At 46.4% G+C, this 14,935-nt stretch overlaps 2 protein-coding genes across 3 annotated transcripts; one reads left to right on the top strand and one right to left on the bottom strand.

Moving 5' to 3' along the window:
• Positions 1–199: 199 nt before the first annotated feature.
• On the bottom strand, positions 200–10,191 carry LOC114866675 (homer protein homolog 1). Of its 2 annotated transcripts, XM_055513403.1 has the most exons (10): positions 9,109–10,191; positions 5,478–5,634; positions 4,060–4,191; positions 3,821–3,913; positions 3,630–3,683; positions 2,960–3,102; positions 2,317–2,476; positions 2,121–2,231; positions 1,834–1,914; positions 200–1,747 (listed from the first exon to the last, which is right to left on the bottom strand). In XM_055513403.1, the coding sequence occupies exons 1-10, from the start codon at positions 9,111–9,113 to the stop codon at positions 1,559–1,561; spliced, it is 1,125 nt and encodes a 374-aa protein (XP_055369378.1). In that variant the 5' UTR covers positions 9,114–10,191; the 3' UTR covers positions 200–1,558. The 2 variants fall into 2 exon arrangements, with proteins under 2 accessions (XP_055369378.1, XP_029024539.1); XM_029168706.3 differs by lacking the exon at positions 3,630–3,683.
• A 1,124-nt stretch (positions 10,192–11,315) lies between these two features.
• On the top strand, positions 11,316–14,513 carry si:ch1073-398f15.1 (cardiomyopathy-associated protein 5). Its single transcript, XM_029170105.3, has 2 exons — positions 11,316–11,685; positions 11,909–14,513. Exons 1-2 carry the CDS (start codon positions 11,561–11,563, stop codon positions 14,127–14,129), a joined length of 2,346 nt encoding a protein of 781 aa, XP_029025938.1. The 5' UTR covers positions 11,316–11,560; the 3' UTR covers positions 14,130–14,513.
• Positions 14,514–14,935: the final 422 nt, after the last annotated feature.

Here is a 14,935-nt window from a genome sequence, read left to right as displayed (position 1 = left end):
TCAATTATAGTGACGTGCAAATAGCGCTGTGGTCTGATCACAAGATAAATGGACCAGTCCTGGTTCAACTCAAAACCAGACTGAGCCTAAACCTTCATCAGTATCATACAAGGATAAAATGATGATCATCAGGTGAAGAAGGATTGTTCAGGCCATCATCGCAGGCTTGAAATAACAGACACAGGACAAAACAGCAGCGTGGTTTTCCATTTGTTTACATTTTACTATAAACCTTGTGTAGCATGTAGTATAATATCAACATTTAAAAGTTTCTTCCCTTTTAAGCTGTAATGCTCAGAATTTGCAACATGATCAAGTCAAAATCATTCGATTGTACCCGAACCAACAATGAGCCCTTAAACAGTGTTCTTCAGGTGCACATACTTTATTCTTCTCAACATCGCTGAATTTTTGGCAACAGTAAATCCCACGCACAATGAAAATAAGTACCGCTTGTTAGCTACCATTGATGCATCTCTGTACCAAAGGCAACATCAGCAAAAATTTAAATCTGTACAGGAAAACATTATTTGGCAAATGGAAAAAAAAAACTAAACAAAAACAAACAAACTGCTATATTTTCCATTTCTTTCAACGAATGCATCCAACACCAGTTGCTCCAAAACAAAAGTACCTCGACAACCATGTACCAGACGATAAAAAAGACAAAGTGAAAACGAGATGTAAATAAAGAGCTTTTGTACAACTTTGATCATCATCAAATCTTGAGTAATAAATAACAAAAATAGGATTGCACTTCAAGTCGCAACAGAAACAAGAAGGGGAAAGAAAAACTAAACCCGACTCACCCACACACACAAACTCCTTTTTTACAAGTGCACAATGTATTGGTTATCATAGTATTTGTTTAAAAAAAGTGTATAGAAATGAAGACTTGAACAAAATCCTCCCTCGCGCGTCATCTATTCGAGAGAGGACTAGAATTACCTGAAAGTGAGAGTGGAAAGTGTTGAAATCCCCTCAGATGCTCCCTTTGTGTATTGCTCATATACTGTATAACGATAAGTCATACTGTAGTCGTCCCATCGCAGGGGGAACGTCGTCACACTGATCATCACATTCCAGCCCAAAGTTTATAACAAAAATATGAGTGTAGGAAAACTAGAGTCGCTCTAATCCGACTGGTCAGTGTTCATTTGGCTGACGGTGACCGTTAGCGGCTGAAACTGACAGGACGAGAGGAAAACACGAAGAACAGCCACTTGCTCGGGGCGACTGTCAAATGCACCAAAGCAAAGCTCAAAAGTTTAATATGTAAAAGAGCAAAAAAGCGAAAGATGAGAGAGAGAGAGAGAACTCTGTGTAAATGGGTTCATTCAGTGTCTGTGTCGTCCGAGAATCAAGAATAATCCAGAGTGGAGCGCAGGGAAGGCATGGTCCAAGCTTCACTTGGCTGTTGGCTGTAAACGGCGTCAACGTAGCAAAAAAAGTGTGTGTAAACCTTTCACACGTACCGAACGCGAGTGGGAACTAAAAAGAGAATTCAAGTTGAGCTCCGTGTCGGCGGTGATTTTTGGACTTCAGGTTTGTTTTTGCTCTAGCTACCTTCCAGGAGCTTGGCCAGCGTGTCCCGCAGCTCGGTCAGCTCGAAGATCTTGCTGTCCAGCAGCTCCAGCAGGGAGCGCAGGCTCTTGCGAAAGGCTTCTCTCTCCAGCTGGCTGCTCTCCAGGCGCTGCTCCAGGTCGCCGAGCTGCGCCTCCAGCACCTGGTTCCTCATCTCAGTGTCCTGAGCCGCAAAAGGAGCACACACACGTGAACCACTGTACAGTATGCTTGTCCATGCGATCGCAGGAGTCGCTGAGCTTCACTCACCTGAAGTTTGTGTGTGAGGGAGACTTTCTGAGCCTGAAACTCGTTGGCACTCTCCATCTCTGCTTTAAGTTGCTCTAACTCCTGGGAGGAGAAAAAGAGAAAGTTTGTTGTACGTTCGAAGATGTCTCCAGCTGGGTCCAAAGGCTTTAGAACAGATGTCAGTGACATGTGACAGAGGTGTCAGCCTTGTGTTGTGTTGTGTTGTGTTGTGTTGTGTTGTGTTGTGTTGTGTTGTGTTGTGTTGTGTTGTGTTGTGTTGTGTTGTGTTGTGTTGTGCGCTAACCCACCTCCTCTTTGGCCTTTAAAGCCAGCTCCAGCTCCTCTATCGTCTGGTTCAGTTCCGTCTTGTGGGATTTGATCACAGTCGTTTGGCCGCTCACACACTCCAGCTCCGTCACCTGAAGGACGAACACATGGTATAAATGACTGTGGATTCAGACCCGACTTCTCACAGCGTCTCACAGCAGCGTGACGCCTCCGCACCCGTTTGTGCAGCCTCTCGGCTTCCTCCTGATACGCCGCCAGTTGCTGTTTCCACTGCTTGACGTTGGCCGTGGACTCGAGCAGCGCCGCCGTCAGTTTGGCGTTATTCCCCTTAAGTGCTGCCAGCTCCGCCTCCCAGTGCTTATTGATGCTGGACGAGCTGAAAGGAGACAGACTGCTGCATCAGAGTCAGAGTCATTATTGTTTGATTTATCAAAAAATCCTGAAAACAGCATCAACAAGACCCATCTACACACAAATGACTTCTACTGTCATGTTGTTAGCTTGAACCTACAATGTGAAACTCTGAAACTCAAATCTTTCAGTAATATTTTCTCTGCTGTATGAACATCCCCTTAAGCACAGCTCACACCTCTGAGACGAAGCACCAAACAGCCTCCACTCGCAGCGGTTTATAATTGATAAGAGGCACGCGAGTAGCGTTTTAATGTAATGCTTTAGTTCTGTCCAGAGGCTGAGGGAGCGGATGAATTATGAATGACTGGATGGACATTTTCCACGCCCTGTGCCGCACTGTGCCACTTTCATTCTAAATCAGCTCCTCGGAGAGCTGCTAACAAGAACACGGATGTGTGGACAAGTAAGACGTTTAAAGCGGAGACAGCATTTGTTGACCTTTCACCTGTGTGAGAAGGGCAGTGCATTCTGGGAGGGCTCTGCTCTGGGTTCGGGGTGTTGCGGTGTTTCTGGCCTGACTCTCTCGTCGTCTGTACCGTTGATGCTCTCGGAGGTCAAAGGTGACTGCAGGTCGCCTGGTGCTGACTCCTGTGTGTGAAAGAAAACACGTTTCATGTCTGTTCAGCGAGACGACGATTAGCTTAGCACAAAGAACGGAAACAGCTTGTTCTCAGCCAGGCGAGCAGCGTCCCCTTATTTAAAGCCTTTGTGCAAAGCTAAGCTAAATGACACAGTAATAACTACAGTGAATTTAAAGTGTAGATTATGGGATAGAACTGTGTTACATGTGTCAGTAATAGCAGGGAGAGAAAACTGGAGGAAAAGACGGGGACAAAGTCATGAACAGCAGTGGAACAACCAATAAATATCAAATAATACAATGTTTTCACTGTGAATATCTTAACCTTCCACCAAACACTGCTAACGGCCATCAGTTAGAATATTTAAGCCAAACTGTTCATTTCAGGTTTTAATAGTAAGAGAAATGTTGTAAAGACCATCATTATACAAAAACCCATCAGGTTCTTTTAATAAAAGCTGTTCCAGGGGAGATTCGGGGTGAGACTGGGACAAAGGAGCCGTTGGTTCAGAGTCACAAGAGCGATTCCTTTTACCTTCTTTTTACCAGACTTGTTGACTGACAACACATTTCTTTTTGCAGTGCCACCCTGAGGACGAGACATCAGGAGGAAAAACAAGCCACAAGGAGTTAGCACGCATGTAGCAGCTGACGGACGCGGCTGTGCTAACATCTCGTCTGACTCGTCTCTAACTCAGAAATCAGCCAAACGCCGATGCTTGTTACCTGAGAGGGAGTGCTGGTGAGCTCCGTCTTCTCCTGGGACTTCTCCTTGGCCAGACGAGCCGCCTCCTTGAACTCCGCAAACTTATCTGCAAACTGAAACAAGAGTAAGTGACACCGCCTGGGTCCAAACACACAACGACCTCTCTGTCCCTTAATTAATCTGGGAAGACTCTACTCGGCGCCAACTCTATTGTCCAAATACTAGAAGCCATGAGAGTTTTTAGAGATGAGGTCCTCACCTTGACCAGGTGGCTCTCGGAGGAGAAGCCGAGGCCGTACACGGTGTTGGCCCGGCTGTCGGCCCACTGGCCGAACTTCTGCGATGTCTTGGTGAACGTCATGTTGGGGGTGATGGTGCTGTTGATGATGGCCTGTGGAGGACGAAACACAGGACGGACTGAGCGACACAGCAGCATGAGAAATCCAACCGAGGTCGATCAGTGAGAACAGCTGCCTCGGGCCAAAGCAGCTGGATGCCTGACATCTACTGCTGAACAGGAAGCAGTCAATGAGGGCGTTTGAAGCGAATCCAACTGTCTGTCATGTTATCGATCGGCGTGCGATGGAAAAAAAAAAAAGGCAGAGACACAGATTTAAGAGTGATAGATGCCTTTTGCTGTTTGCGTGTGTGCAGCCAAAAACCAAACAAGCATCAGAACATGTCTGTCTGCCTGTGGCTTCTTCAGTTCCACATCAGAAAACGCTCCAACCACCAGTTACAGGAGCTCCACAGAAGCGGTGTTTTCTAAGCAAGCTAAAGGAAGCTGAACTCAGCGATTCTTCAGAAACTCCTCCAACTGGCAATGCAGCAAAGAACTGCATAGAGTAACTAAGGCAACCTGATCTGACTGTGTAGCTTAATGTCTACTCCACATACAGTTCTCCAGCATCTGTCTGTTTGGTACCAAGTCCATTTAGAGCTTTCCTCTAATCCAGCTGCTGAGAGAAAATTACCAAAGTCTCAGATGCTGTTCATAGTTGTGTACAGGTGCATCACTAGCACATCACAACACGATCACACTTCTACTGAAGACATTCTCTTTTAAAACTTTGCTTCCTGACTTTGATGAGCTGCTGGGCGAACAATGCAAACAGATCAGTCTGAGCGCGGCATCTGTCTCTGTTTTCCCTTTCACTGCCGAGAAGACGTATTGTTGTCTGGATGATTATGTCTTCCAGCGCCAGCCCACACGATCCCTGCTATTTCCAGCATGAACACGGCACAGCTAAGTTAGTGGTTCAACAGCAGCCGCCGCCGATGCCGCCGATGCCGCCTTCCAGAGAGACGCTTGCGTAACGGCGCTAGCTCCACTCCTGCACCTTTTCTCCAAACTAAAATAATGGCCACCACGTTGATGTGACAGACCCCACCGCCTCTTCACCGTATCGGAGGCCAGTCTGAGTCAGACAAGCTGTCGAGGTGGTTGGACTCATTTTCTTGTCCTTCTGAGAAAAGTAATTAGTAGAAGACAACAGATATGAATAGCTAAGAGTATTTGGTTCTTGGATTAACATAGTGGAAGCTGCAAAACTAATCTCCCAAACAAATAACGGGTTAAAATATTGACTGTGTATTTTGGTTCTTCATTAAAGACATTCCGTAAACACACAGACACACACACAGACACACACTGTACCGAGTGCTTTGTTTGCACACCTTAGATCCATCCAGACTGATGATTCGATAAACATTCCTGGTGCTGTCGTAGAAGTAGGAGACGGTGACAGCATGTTTACTGGTGGGAACCCAGTTCTTCTTGGTGCCTGGGTCGATCTGGAAGACGTGGGCCCTCGTACTGAAGATGGGCTGCTCTCTGTGCCGAGGAACAGATATGGGAAAATAAAATGACAGATTATATAACAAGCCCCACGTCAAACACCGTGTGATGACCACAGTAGTTTATTCAGGAAAGTCAGAAACGTCTGTACTAAACAAATGCCAGTACATCTAGAGTCAAAAGACAGAGACTAATCAAAGCCTGTCGGATTCAACCTCTGGGGACTGTGCAGGATGATTTCATAGCTACTGGTGCCAAAGTGGGGAAGAAGTGACCAATAAACCAAACTGCACTGTCAAACTGGCAGCACTGTGATTCCCAGCACGAGGTGTAGAGCCTTGTGAATCGCATGATCCCAGAACATCCATTATTCACTGTCCTGTGTTCCTGCGCGGGCAGACAGAGAGGCTGAACCCGTGAGGAAGCTGGACAGAGAACAACTGTGTTAATGCACAGGATCCTATACAAATGCATTTGATCTCATTTCTTACAATTTGTAAGGATCCACACAAGAGCTCTAACTAAAGATCTGAGGCCAGTTTAACTTCATTTACAGATAGTTTAACCTCTGGGCTCTGGATAATTTGTACAGGTGTCATTACATTTCAGTCCAAACAATGAATAAAATATTCAACACCGAAGGAAACTAGGGAAACGAACAAAAAGAACACAGTAGCAGTAAAATGTAAGAAGACTTGAATAAGAAAATTCCGAAGAAGCAGAGGAGGAGCGAGACAGACGGAGACCTGAAACCCGCTGCCTCGTGTGTGGGCGACCAGGATGAAACCAGGCTGAAGCCATGCATTTTTTAAAAGCAGCAATAGAAAAGGGCAGCTATGCTGATAGAGCCCACACAGACGTCCACATCCATCAGTCGCTGTGAACAGCGCGGCTGATGACAGGCGGGTTCACAACCCTGTTCGTTAACAGCACTCGAGGCTGTCACAGATCACAGCAAAGACTTTAAATGACTCCGCTGCAGCGGGAGCTCGTGAACGACTTTGCATGACAAAAAGAGGGCTGGACTAATTAAAAAGCAACAGGTCGATTGACGGGAGCCGACGTCATCTGAGATCGGATCGATGCTGTGGAGGGAGCGAGAACGCTTCTATATTGTTCTATAATTCTATATTATTCCCTGTCTGGCAGGTGCTGCTGCTGCCAGCGTTAGGCCGTCGCTCATGTTCACACCACCTGTGGAATTAATTATACTTTGTTTATTTATTTGTTTACAGTACTTGGATATTTCCTAATATTCATTTTTCTCCATATTGAATGTTTCTAAGAAAAATTTGATTCAGAAATGGCAAGACCTTCTTAGGAATATGAACCTAAATCACATGGGTCACATGGCTCGAGTGTCAAAAGAAGGTGAAAAAAGCGTGAATCCAGCCAATTCAGTCGGGTTTAATAGAGACAAATCGCTGCTTTCACATCTGTTCAAATTCAGAAACGTTCCCGTTCAGAGGCCTCACTGGATCAAGTCGCTAACCTTACTGACTGGTTCAAATGTGCACTGATACTGCCCTCAATTACCGAGGCTTTGAGCCCAAGTGTGAATTGATAGCCAGTCATTTCATATTCCATAGTGTCATTATTTCTGAAAGCTTGGCCCAGATGAAAATCTGCCCTGGTGCTGTGCGATGAGAGTGAGATGATGATGACAGCGTGTGCCGATTGTTAGGCCCTAATCCCTGCACACAATGAAACATACTGTGGCATTCAAGTCTCAATGACAAGCGCTTGGACAGAGCAATCTGAGACCGCGGACCGAAAGGTTCTCACTACAGCCATTTGTTTAAGGGGCTAGGAACAAATAATGGGAACCAGGGTCTATACTAAAAACTCATGTACTGATGACTGCAGGAAAAATAAGCCTGCATCAACTACATCATCATCAACTTAGTTGCTGCCTGCATCGTCATAGCAACCGCCCATGTGACTCGGGACTGGTCACGGGCTGTGAACATCCTCCAGCTCTCGCTCTCTGCCTCACGCATGTTCTCTCTCGCCCAATCTGATCCCAGCGTCCCTGTCACTTAACCCACTCACAGACGGAGGCGGCGGGGGCTTGGCAAGTCAGAACTCTGCCGTCTAAAAGCACCCGTGTGTGTGTGTGTGTGTGTGTGTGTACTGACAGAATATTAATTAAACAGGCACAGGTCTGAGGTCTGACTCACTAACAGTTAGAGCACAGATGCATTAAGTGGCTTTTTACTGTAATTCTATTAGATATTGTTCAAGATAAACCCTGAATGACAACCTGCAAGTATGAAGGATTTATGAATAGCTTTAATGCTAATAACAACGCTTTCTTTGAGCCACTGGCCCGAGCGATGAAGCAAAAAACCCTGTCTGGATGTTTATTTAATTGAGGAGACGGCTTGTTTACAGTCATCTATTATAGAAGGAGAGGAGCTGCAGGACTCTTCGGACCGGCCACGTCCCACTAGCTAATTACCAGCGGGAAGGACACGCTCTCGCTTTCTGTGCCGGACAAATTGATTGTCGACTGGATTATTCCCCATTGGCCTGGGGAATTACAGCGGATGCGCTTGGCGTGAGGCGGGAGGCCGTTGGCCCCCCTGCCACAATATGACAACAAACCAATCACATGCTACATCGTCCGCTTTCATCTGGAGTAAGAACTAGGTCGCTGTCGATGGGAGAATCACCATGGTGTACATCTGCGGGTGGAGCGACGCGGGTTACGCGGGTGCAGGAGAGCTCCTTGAGGTCTGATGGTGCCTTAAAGAGGTTTATCTCAGCCTCACTCTCTCGCCGGCAGCACAAGTCAAATTATAACACCCATATTTTACCAACTAGATATTCTACTGAGATAATAATACTTCATTCATTCATTCATTTTGAGATCATACCCTACTTCCTCCTGTCCCATCTGCTACACAACACTCACCTGCTGCAGGTTAACAATTCAGATGAGTGTCTACTTCAGCACCGCCTAATCTTTTGCCTTCTGTAATCTAAAAGGTCTGTGTTTGGATGCTTTGAGTGGACATAAAGCATGCTCTGGGGGGAAAGGGGTTCTGAGGAGCCACCACACCCCACCCGAGTCCCCCAAGAACTGGTGCAACGCATTTCACTGTTCTGAAGGCTGTTCAAGCCATTTTTGATGGTACCTATGACGTATATTTTGCTGTGGATCCCACGCTTTAAAGTCAGCAAATGTCTAATACTTCACCATTTCACAAAGAGTTGCCTTGTTGGTTAAAACCTAATCTAAAATGTAAAGTGAGGGGATTTAAGGGTGGGCTTCTTCAGAAGTCTTATTTGAGCCCATAAACACCAAAATATTCACTTTTCCACACAGTACAGTTTTGTTCCAGCTGTAAATGGTGATGATCATGTGTCTTGACCAACGGCAGCCTAAACCACCAAAGCACAACATCGTTGGGCGTGTGTGAAGGCTGCAGCCACGCATTGACAGCTGGCTCTGAAGGCGTGTGACGCCCTTGGACTCTCCACGCCTCGATCAGCTACAGTACATACCCCATTTTTCCCCGGATCCGGAGGCTGAGGCGAGTCGAGACCGAGGCTGTCGCTGTCGCTGGCGTCCTAGGGGGCGTCGCGGACGGAGCTGGAGGCTGGCTGCAGCGTCGCTGATCCCCTCTCTCCCACGAACCGAGCCGCTCTGGGCCACGGCGCTGCCCGTCAGTCCGACATGACCCGGTGCTGGCGCTGGCGCTGGGTTTATGTCCTCCGGTGCATTTTGGCGAGGCTGCTGCTGGGTTTCACCCCAACATGCTGAGCCACGGCGCTCCGACAGCTGCCGCTAGCTACTGTAGCCGCTAGCTCGCGTAAATAAAACTCGGTTATGCTCCAGCGGGGATTATGAGCTATTAAAGTCTGACTGACAGGAAAGCCGGGCTGATTTCTTGCCAAACCGAGCTCGAACAGACAGGCGACTTTCCTCTTTTTTTGAATACAGTGTTGAAATGTCGTAACGGGCTAAATGTTGTCCATGTTTACCACTAAATAGAGCAAATACTTGACGTTAAATGTGTACGTGAGCTAGCTTCGTCCGTCCGTTGCTAGCTCGCTGTTTCTCAGGAGAGCGGTGAAATCCGGGAATCAAATAAAGATGCAAATATTATTTATGAGGATGTAATTGTCATCAGTCGACCAAAAAAAAAACACTTAGTATCCACCGTTCACTGTCAATAAACTGCCCTTTAATCCCTGTTTCAGACGCTGGGTGATTCTCCATTAAATCCAGCGCCACCGTCTCTTAACATTGGCCAGTTTTACGTTTAAAGCTGCTTGGTGGTGACAGAAAGAGCTTCATCTCCGCCGGCTGTGGGGAAAATACAGAAAACACTTGGTGCATACTTCAGACTTTAGCGTCGCCTCCATCCGTAGATCGCGTACAGCGGCGCCTCGGTTTATTATCATGTAATCCACACATTCGGTTCAGGCCGCGGGCTTCTCGTCTTCTTTTTCATTTAAAATGCAGCCGAAACTCGGATTAACGTGCTGTCAAAACACGGTGCCGATGCTCCATCGTCTCCCTCAGCCCGTCGTCTCCTCATTCACCAGCTCAGCCTCTCTGCCGCTGCTCTGGCTGAGCATTAGACTAATGATGTCATCACGTTCAATTTGACGTAATTGGCAATCCTCATTTCCGGCGCGCAGGTAAAGGAAATATTTAGTTTAAAAAATCAGAGAAAGGTGGAAACGAGACGGGTGGAGGTTGCTGTAAGGCATTGTAATCAGTAACATGTTTTAATTCAAGTTACAGGACAGAATTTTTGTGTCGATGGTTTTAAGTCACACATATGCTTATACATAGATGATGTCACCACTACCGGGGTTTATAGTGTCTTATCCCAGGAAACCTGGGTATGTGGGAGGAAAGAACCAGGACTGACCCTGGGGTTCTCATTTCCTATGCACGTTTTGCACTGGACTGTAAGATGCTAAAATTGATCAATAAACACACGTGCAGTGTGCAGTAATATGCACATGCACGAGAGATATATTGAAATAATATATGTTGGCTAAAATCCTGCAAACCCCTCTTAAATTTGAGTCATGGCCCTACAAGTCAGAAGGACTCCTTACACATTAGTTATTGGAAATAAACCTCAGTGGTTCAATTCATGCAGACCCAACTAAAATCTACTAAAGATGTGGCTTTTTGGCTACTAATTTCATTTGATAATCCAGCCCCAGTTAGTCTGATAGTCTGAAGGAGTAATATTTGATTTTAGGGTATAGCCCCCCCCACCAACCACACACACACACACACACACACACACACACACACACACACACACACACACACACACACACACACTCTGTGCAGCTCCCCCAAGTTTTTGCTACGTACTTTCCCTTTCACACTCAAGACAGACATAAACAGGTGCAGGGTTGATGTTGTTTACAGAAGCCTAGACAAAAAACAGGGAGATCTAGTTTTTAAAAAGTGACTAATACAGAGGACAGAGTTTTTGCCATTAAGCTGTGGCACTTGTGCATTTTGTTTTTCTATTTGATTCTCTGTGAAATGTTAATACATGATTTATTATTTAGCATAAAAGTAAGTGAACTCTTTGGCCATTTAGGGCACTTATAGACAGGCTTGTGATACTGGATATTTGCTGCCAGTGCAGAATTATATTTAGACCTGGCAGCAAAACTAAAGCAGCAACATCAGCTTCATGCTTTGGTACATTTTACAGTTGATGACAGACAATTGCAGATTGACTCCGATGAACCAGATTCAGTGTACGTGTCGCATGCAAGCTTTCTGCCCATGTGCACAGCTGAAAAACGAGCCTCCCTGCATGCTACAGATGCTTCGGATGAAACACTGGAGGACTAGTTTTCTATTTCAAGATTGCGCTGAGCAGGAAGAGCCAACTTGAGCACGCTCGCTTTAGGATGTGATGAACGGAGCAGCTCTTAGTTGTGGCGAGAGGCTCAAGCGTATTCGTCAACAATGGATCCTTCGGCAGACGATTTTGCAGGCGCAGATGTTGACACGGAGATGACAGTATTGCAACCTGAAGATGTCACCCAGCAAAACCTTGAGGCCAGCGATGAAGTGGAGAGCCTCCGAAACAGGTACAAGCCAGTAATTATAATTTATATGTGCATTCAAAGCAGTTGTTTATTTAAGTCATTTATTTAAGAACAATTTTCATCAAGTTCAGTTTTTGCTGAATCTTCTTCCATTCCTATTTTATCACTAAGGCTACATATAAATTCAGCAATAGCAAAAACGACATCATGTACACTGTCTCTAACAGCTATCATCTTCACAAACCTTTGTTTGTTACTGTGTCAGTTTGCGCGAGGCCGTCCGTGATGACAACGTGCGACCAAAGATGCAGTGTTTGATGATGGACACCTCCTTCTCTATGGTGACTGTGCAAGGTGAGGACAGTGGGATTGCCTGGGAGACGACCCCTGGCCAATGCCCCACGCCCCGCGTGTCCGAAGCTGGAAGCTCCACCGTGGAGCTCGCCTCCCCTGTTCCTACAACACCTGTCGCAGCTGGGTCTCATCCGGCTGGGAAAATTATCTTTGTCATGGACGAGGAGCTGATTGCAAGACAGAAGAAAAGTAAAGAGAGGGTAAGCAGTCAGAAGAGCAAGGTGGAGACCCTGCAGTTCCTTGGACGAAGCTCGGAGAACATTTCAGGAAGGCCAGAGTGGGTGGGAGTCTCGCAACCAAATGTGAAACCCGAAGGAGACGGAGATGAAGAGGAACCAGCTGACCCTCTGGTAGATAAAGAACAAAGGCTATTTAGCATAGTGTCCGAAGGATTTGAAATCCTCAACATTGTTGTTCCTCCTAAACTGGCGACAGTCGACGAAGAGGAGAGCAAAGAAATGCTGGACAACTTGTCCTATTTGGAAGAGACCCCCATTCCCAAAGCCAGTGACGAAACCATGGATAACGATCCTTTGGTCTCAACAAACGCTACAAGAGGCCACCAGGTCAATCCCTCACCTCTAATCGCTCCACGCGCCATGGATCCACCAGGTGCTCCAGTCGCCAGACCTCCAGGCAGAGGAGCAGCTAGACCGGTGGACTACTTTGAGGCGTTCACCCTGATCGATGCTCAAGCACCAGGAGGTCCTGCCGTGATCGCACAGGGGCAAGTTGAACCCGAGGCGGAGGATACGAGCGAAATCCAGCACGCGGAGGCACCTGTGCAGCCTAAAGACGCAAGCTCCACCACGAGAACACCTGTAGAGAATGAAAATTCAGACACCGTCAGCCTTGAGGGAATCACCAGTGAGCTTCTAGATGACGTCTTCTACGGAGGTACCCACGACTACTCTGAGAAGGGTCCGGACGAGGGTGGAATGGCCAAAGACGTCCACCCTAGGCTCCCTTCAAAACCAAGTGGTTCAACTTTATTTGGAAGCCAAGAGGACATCCTGACTCCAATCTATCTTCCTGAAGGTCCACCCAAGATTATTGACCCAATTTTGCTGGAAGAGCCCAAAGCCATGGCCTTCCTGTACACCGACTTGTACGAGGAAGCACTTGGCAGCAGGAAAAAGGAAGAAGATACAGAAAGTCTGACCTCTGAGAAGTCTTTCCACAGCAGGCACTCCGACCGGGAAGCCAGGGGATACTTGGAGAAGTTTGTCCTGATAGATGAGACTCCCGCATTGCAAACAGAGGCATCTGCTAGAGAAAAATGCCCAGAGGAAGGTCTGAGAGTACTGACCCAGGATTTGTATGAGTTCGGTGATTTCATTTCCAAACCTGAACCTGATGAGGTGCCAAAATCAGAGGAAGAATTCACAGACTTTTTCCGGTCCAGTGCCAATTCCTCTCCGTGTGATGTGGATCCTTTCCCTCAAGCCCTAGAGGAAGACGAACCCCAATCGACTGCGGAGACTAAACCCAAGAGCACCAAAAGTGTCTCCATAACTGTGAAACCAGTGGCTGAAATCCCAGAAGATTCTCTCAGCTTCTCTAGCGTCGAGTTTCCCCTGGAGGAACCAGAGTGGGGAATTACAGATGATCATCCTGAGAAAGATGATGTTGTACACACAAATCCGGACGTCGGAAGACATGATGTGGAAGTGCCAGTTGCTCCTATCAGGAAAAAGGATCGATCCCAGGCAAAGACATGTCTGGACCTGACGCCTCTGACACCAGTTGATTTAATTATGCAAGAAAAAGAGGAAGCTGGTGTAAAGGAAAAACGAGAAGAAGAGGAAAAAGAGACTGCGTCGCCGGTGGAGACTGCAGACGAAGGCGATGGAGAGGAATCCATCCCGCTCTCATCTGAAGTTACTTTATCAGAGAATGAGCCTGGGTCCTCGCAAACTAAAGCCATAAAAGACAGTGGTGAAAGAAATCTTCTAGATACGGTCGAGGGGCAAGAAACTGAAATGGTGGAAGACAAAACACGTGCAACAGATGCAAAACAAACTGAAGCAGGGGATGCAGCTAATAATTTAGCAGAATCACCTGAAGCCGAGGTCAATTCAGAGGAACCGACTGAGTCAGCTAAAGCCAAAAGACAATGTGTGATCCTCTAGTCCAGTCAGAGTGGCTTCAGTCCATTTATTGTAACATGCATTTGCTAATTTGTTCATTGGACGCTTCATAATCAAGGTGTCCTCAGTACGACAGGTGCTAACAGCACATTTGAGAGGACGTTAGGATCACAGGCATAGGTAAAAGGATGAAAGTGCACGTGTCTGTGTTTGTGTGAGGCTAAGCTGGATCTTCAGCTATAAATAAGCCTCACTGGCTGTTAACCTGACACCTCGACTCAGCTGAGAGTCCATGTACCCGCTTGGAAACAGTGAAATACATGAGAGTGCTCACTGGCATGATGAACTATCTTCTAACTTTGTTCAGTGTTTCCAGAGATGATCATGATTGCATTTTTTCCTAAATTAAAACAAATGTTTTGAGTGCGTGTGCCTGTTTCTATACCATCTACAACCTGCAAAACCCTGCTAGACCAGAACATATAAAAATTCAAACATTTGTTTTGGAAGTGCTGCAAAAAAGTCGCTTCATCAAAATGTAATGCTATATTATGTGTTTGAAACTCACTTTCGAAGCAAATGAAACTTTCAAAATCTATTTGTAGAGAAACTCTGCAACCAAATGAGAGAACAACACAAAATTTTGCCTTTTTTTGAACTTTTTGTAGTGTGGTATTCAACCTACACATGTGGCTGGTAAAGCAGGTTTATGTCGAGCACGATTTACTGACACTGTTGCCTCCAGGCTTAAATCCAAAGGTCCCATCTGGAGCTCAGCAGTGATCCTATGTCCCATGACCTTGAAGAGGAAACTGAGAGCAAACACAGCAGATTTGAACCTGCCCGTG

The sequence above is a fragment of the Betta splendens genome, chromosome 12, assembly GCF_900634795.4.
Source record: "Betta splendens chromosome 12, fBetSpl5.4, whole genome shotgun sequence".
Lineage (NCBI taxonomy): Eukaryota > Metazoa > Chordata > Actinopteri > Anabantiformes > Osphronemidae > Betta > Betta splendens.
This window is presented reverse-complemented; position numbering and strand designations above follow the sequence as displayed.

Excerpts from the sequence above, each read along its gene's own strand:
- LOC114866675 (XM_055513403.1), bottom strand. Across the intron at positions 4,192-5,477 it reads TCAGTCTGGATGGATCTAAG|GCCATCATCAACAGCACCAT; the intron begins GTGTGCAAACAA and ends CGTCCTCCACAG. Across the intron at positions 2,232-2,316 it reads CCGAGAGGCTGCACAAACGG|GTGACGGAGCTGGAGTGTGT; the intron begins GTGCGGAGGCGT and ends TTCGTCCTTCAG.
- si:ch1073-398f15.1 (XM_029170105.3), top strand. The coding sequence starts at position 11,561 with ATGGATCCTTCGGCAGACGATTTTGCAGGCGCAGATGTTGACACGGAG. Across the intron at positions 11,686-11,908 it reads GTGGAGAGCCTCCGAAACAG|TTTGCGCGAGGCCGTCCGTG; the intron begins GTACAAGCCAGT and ends TTACTGTGTCAG.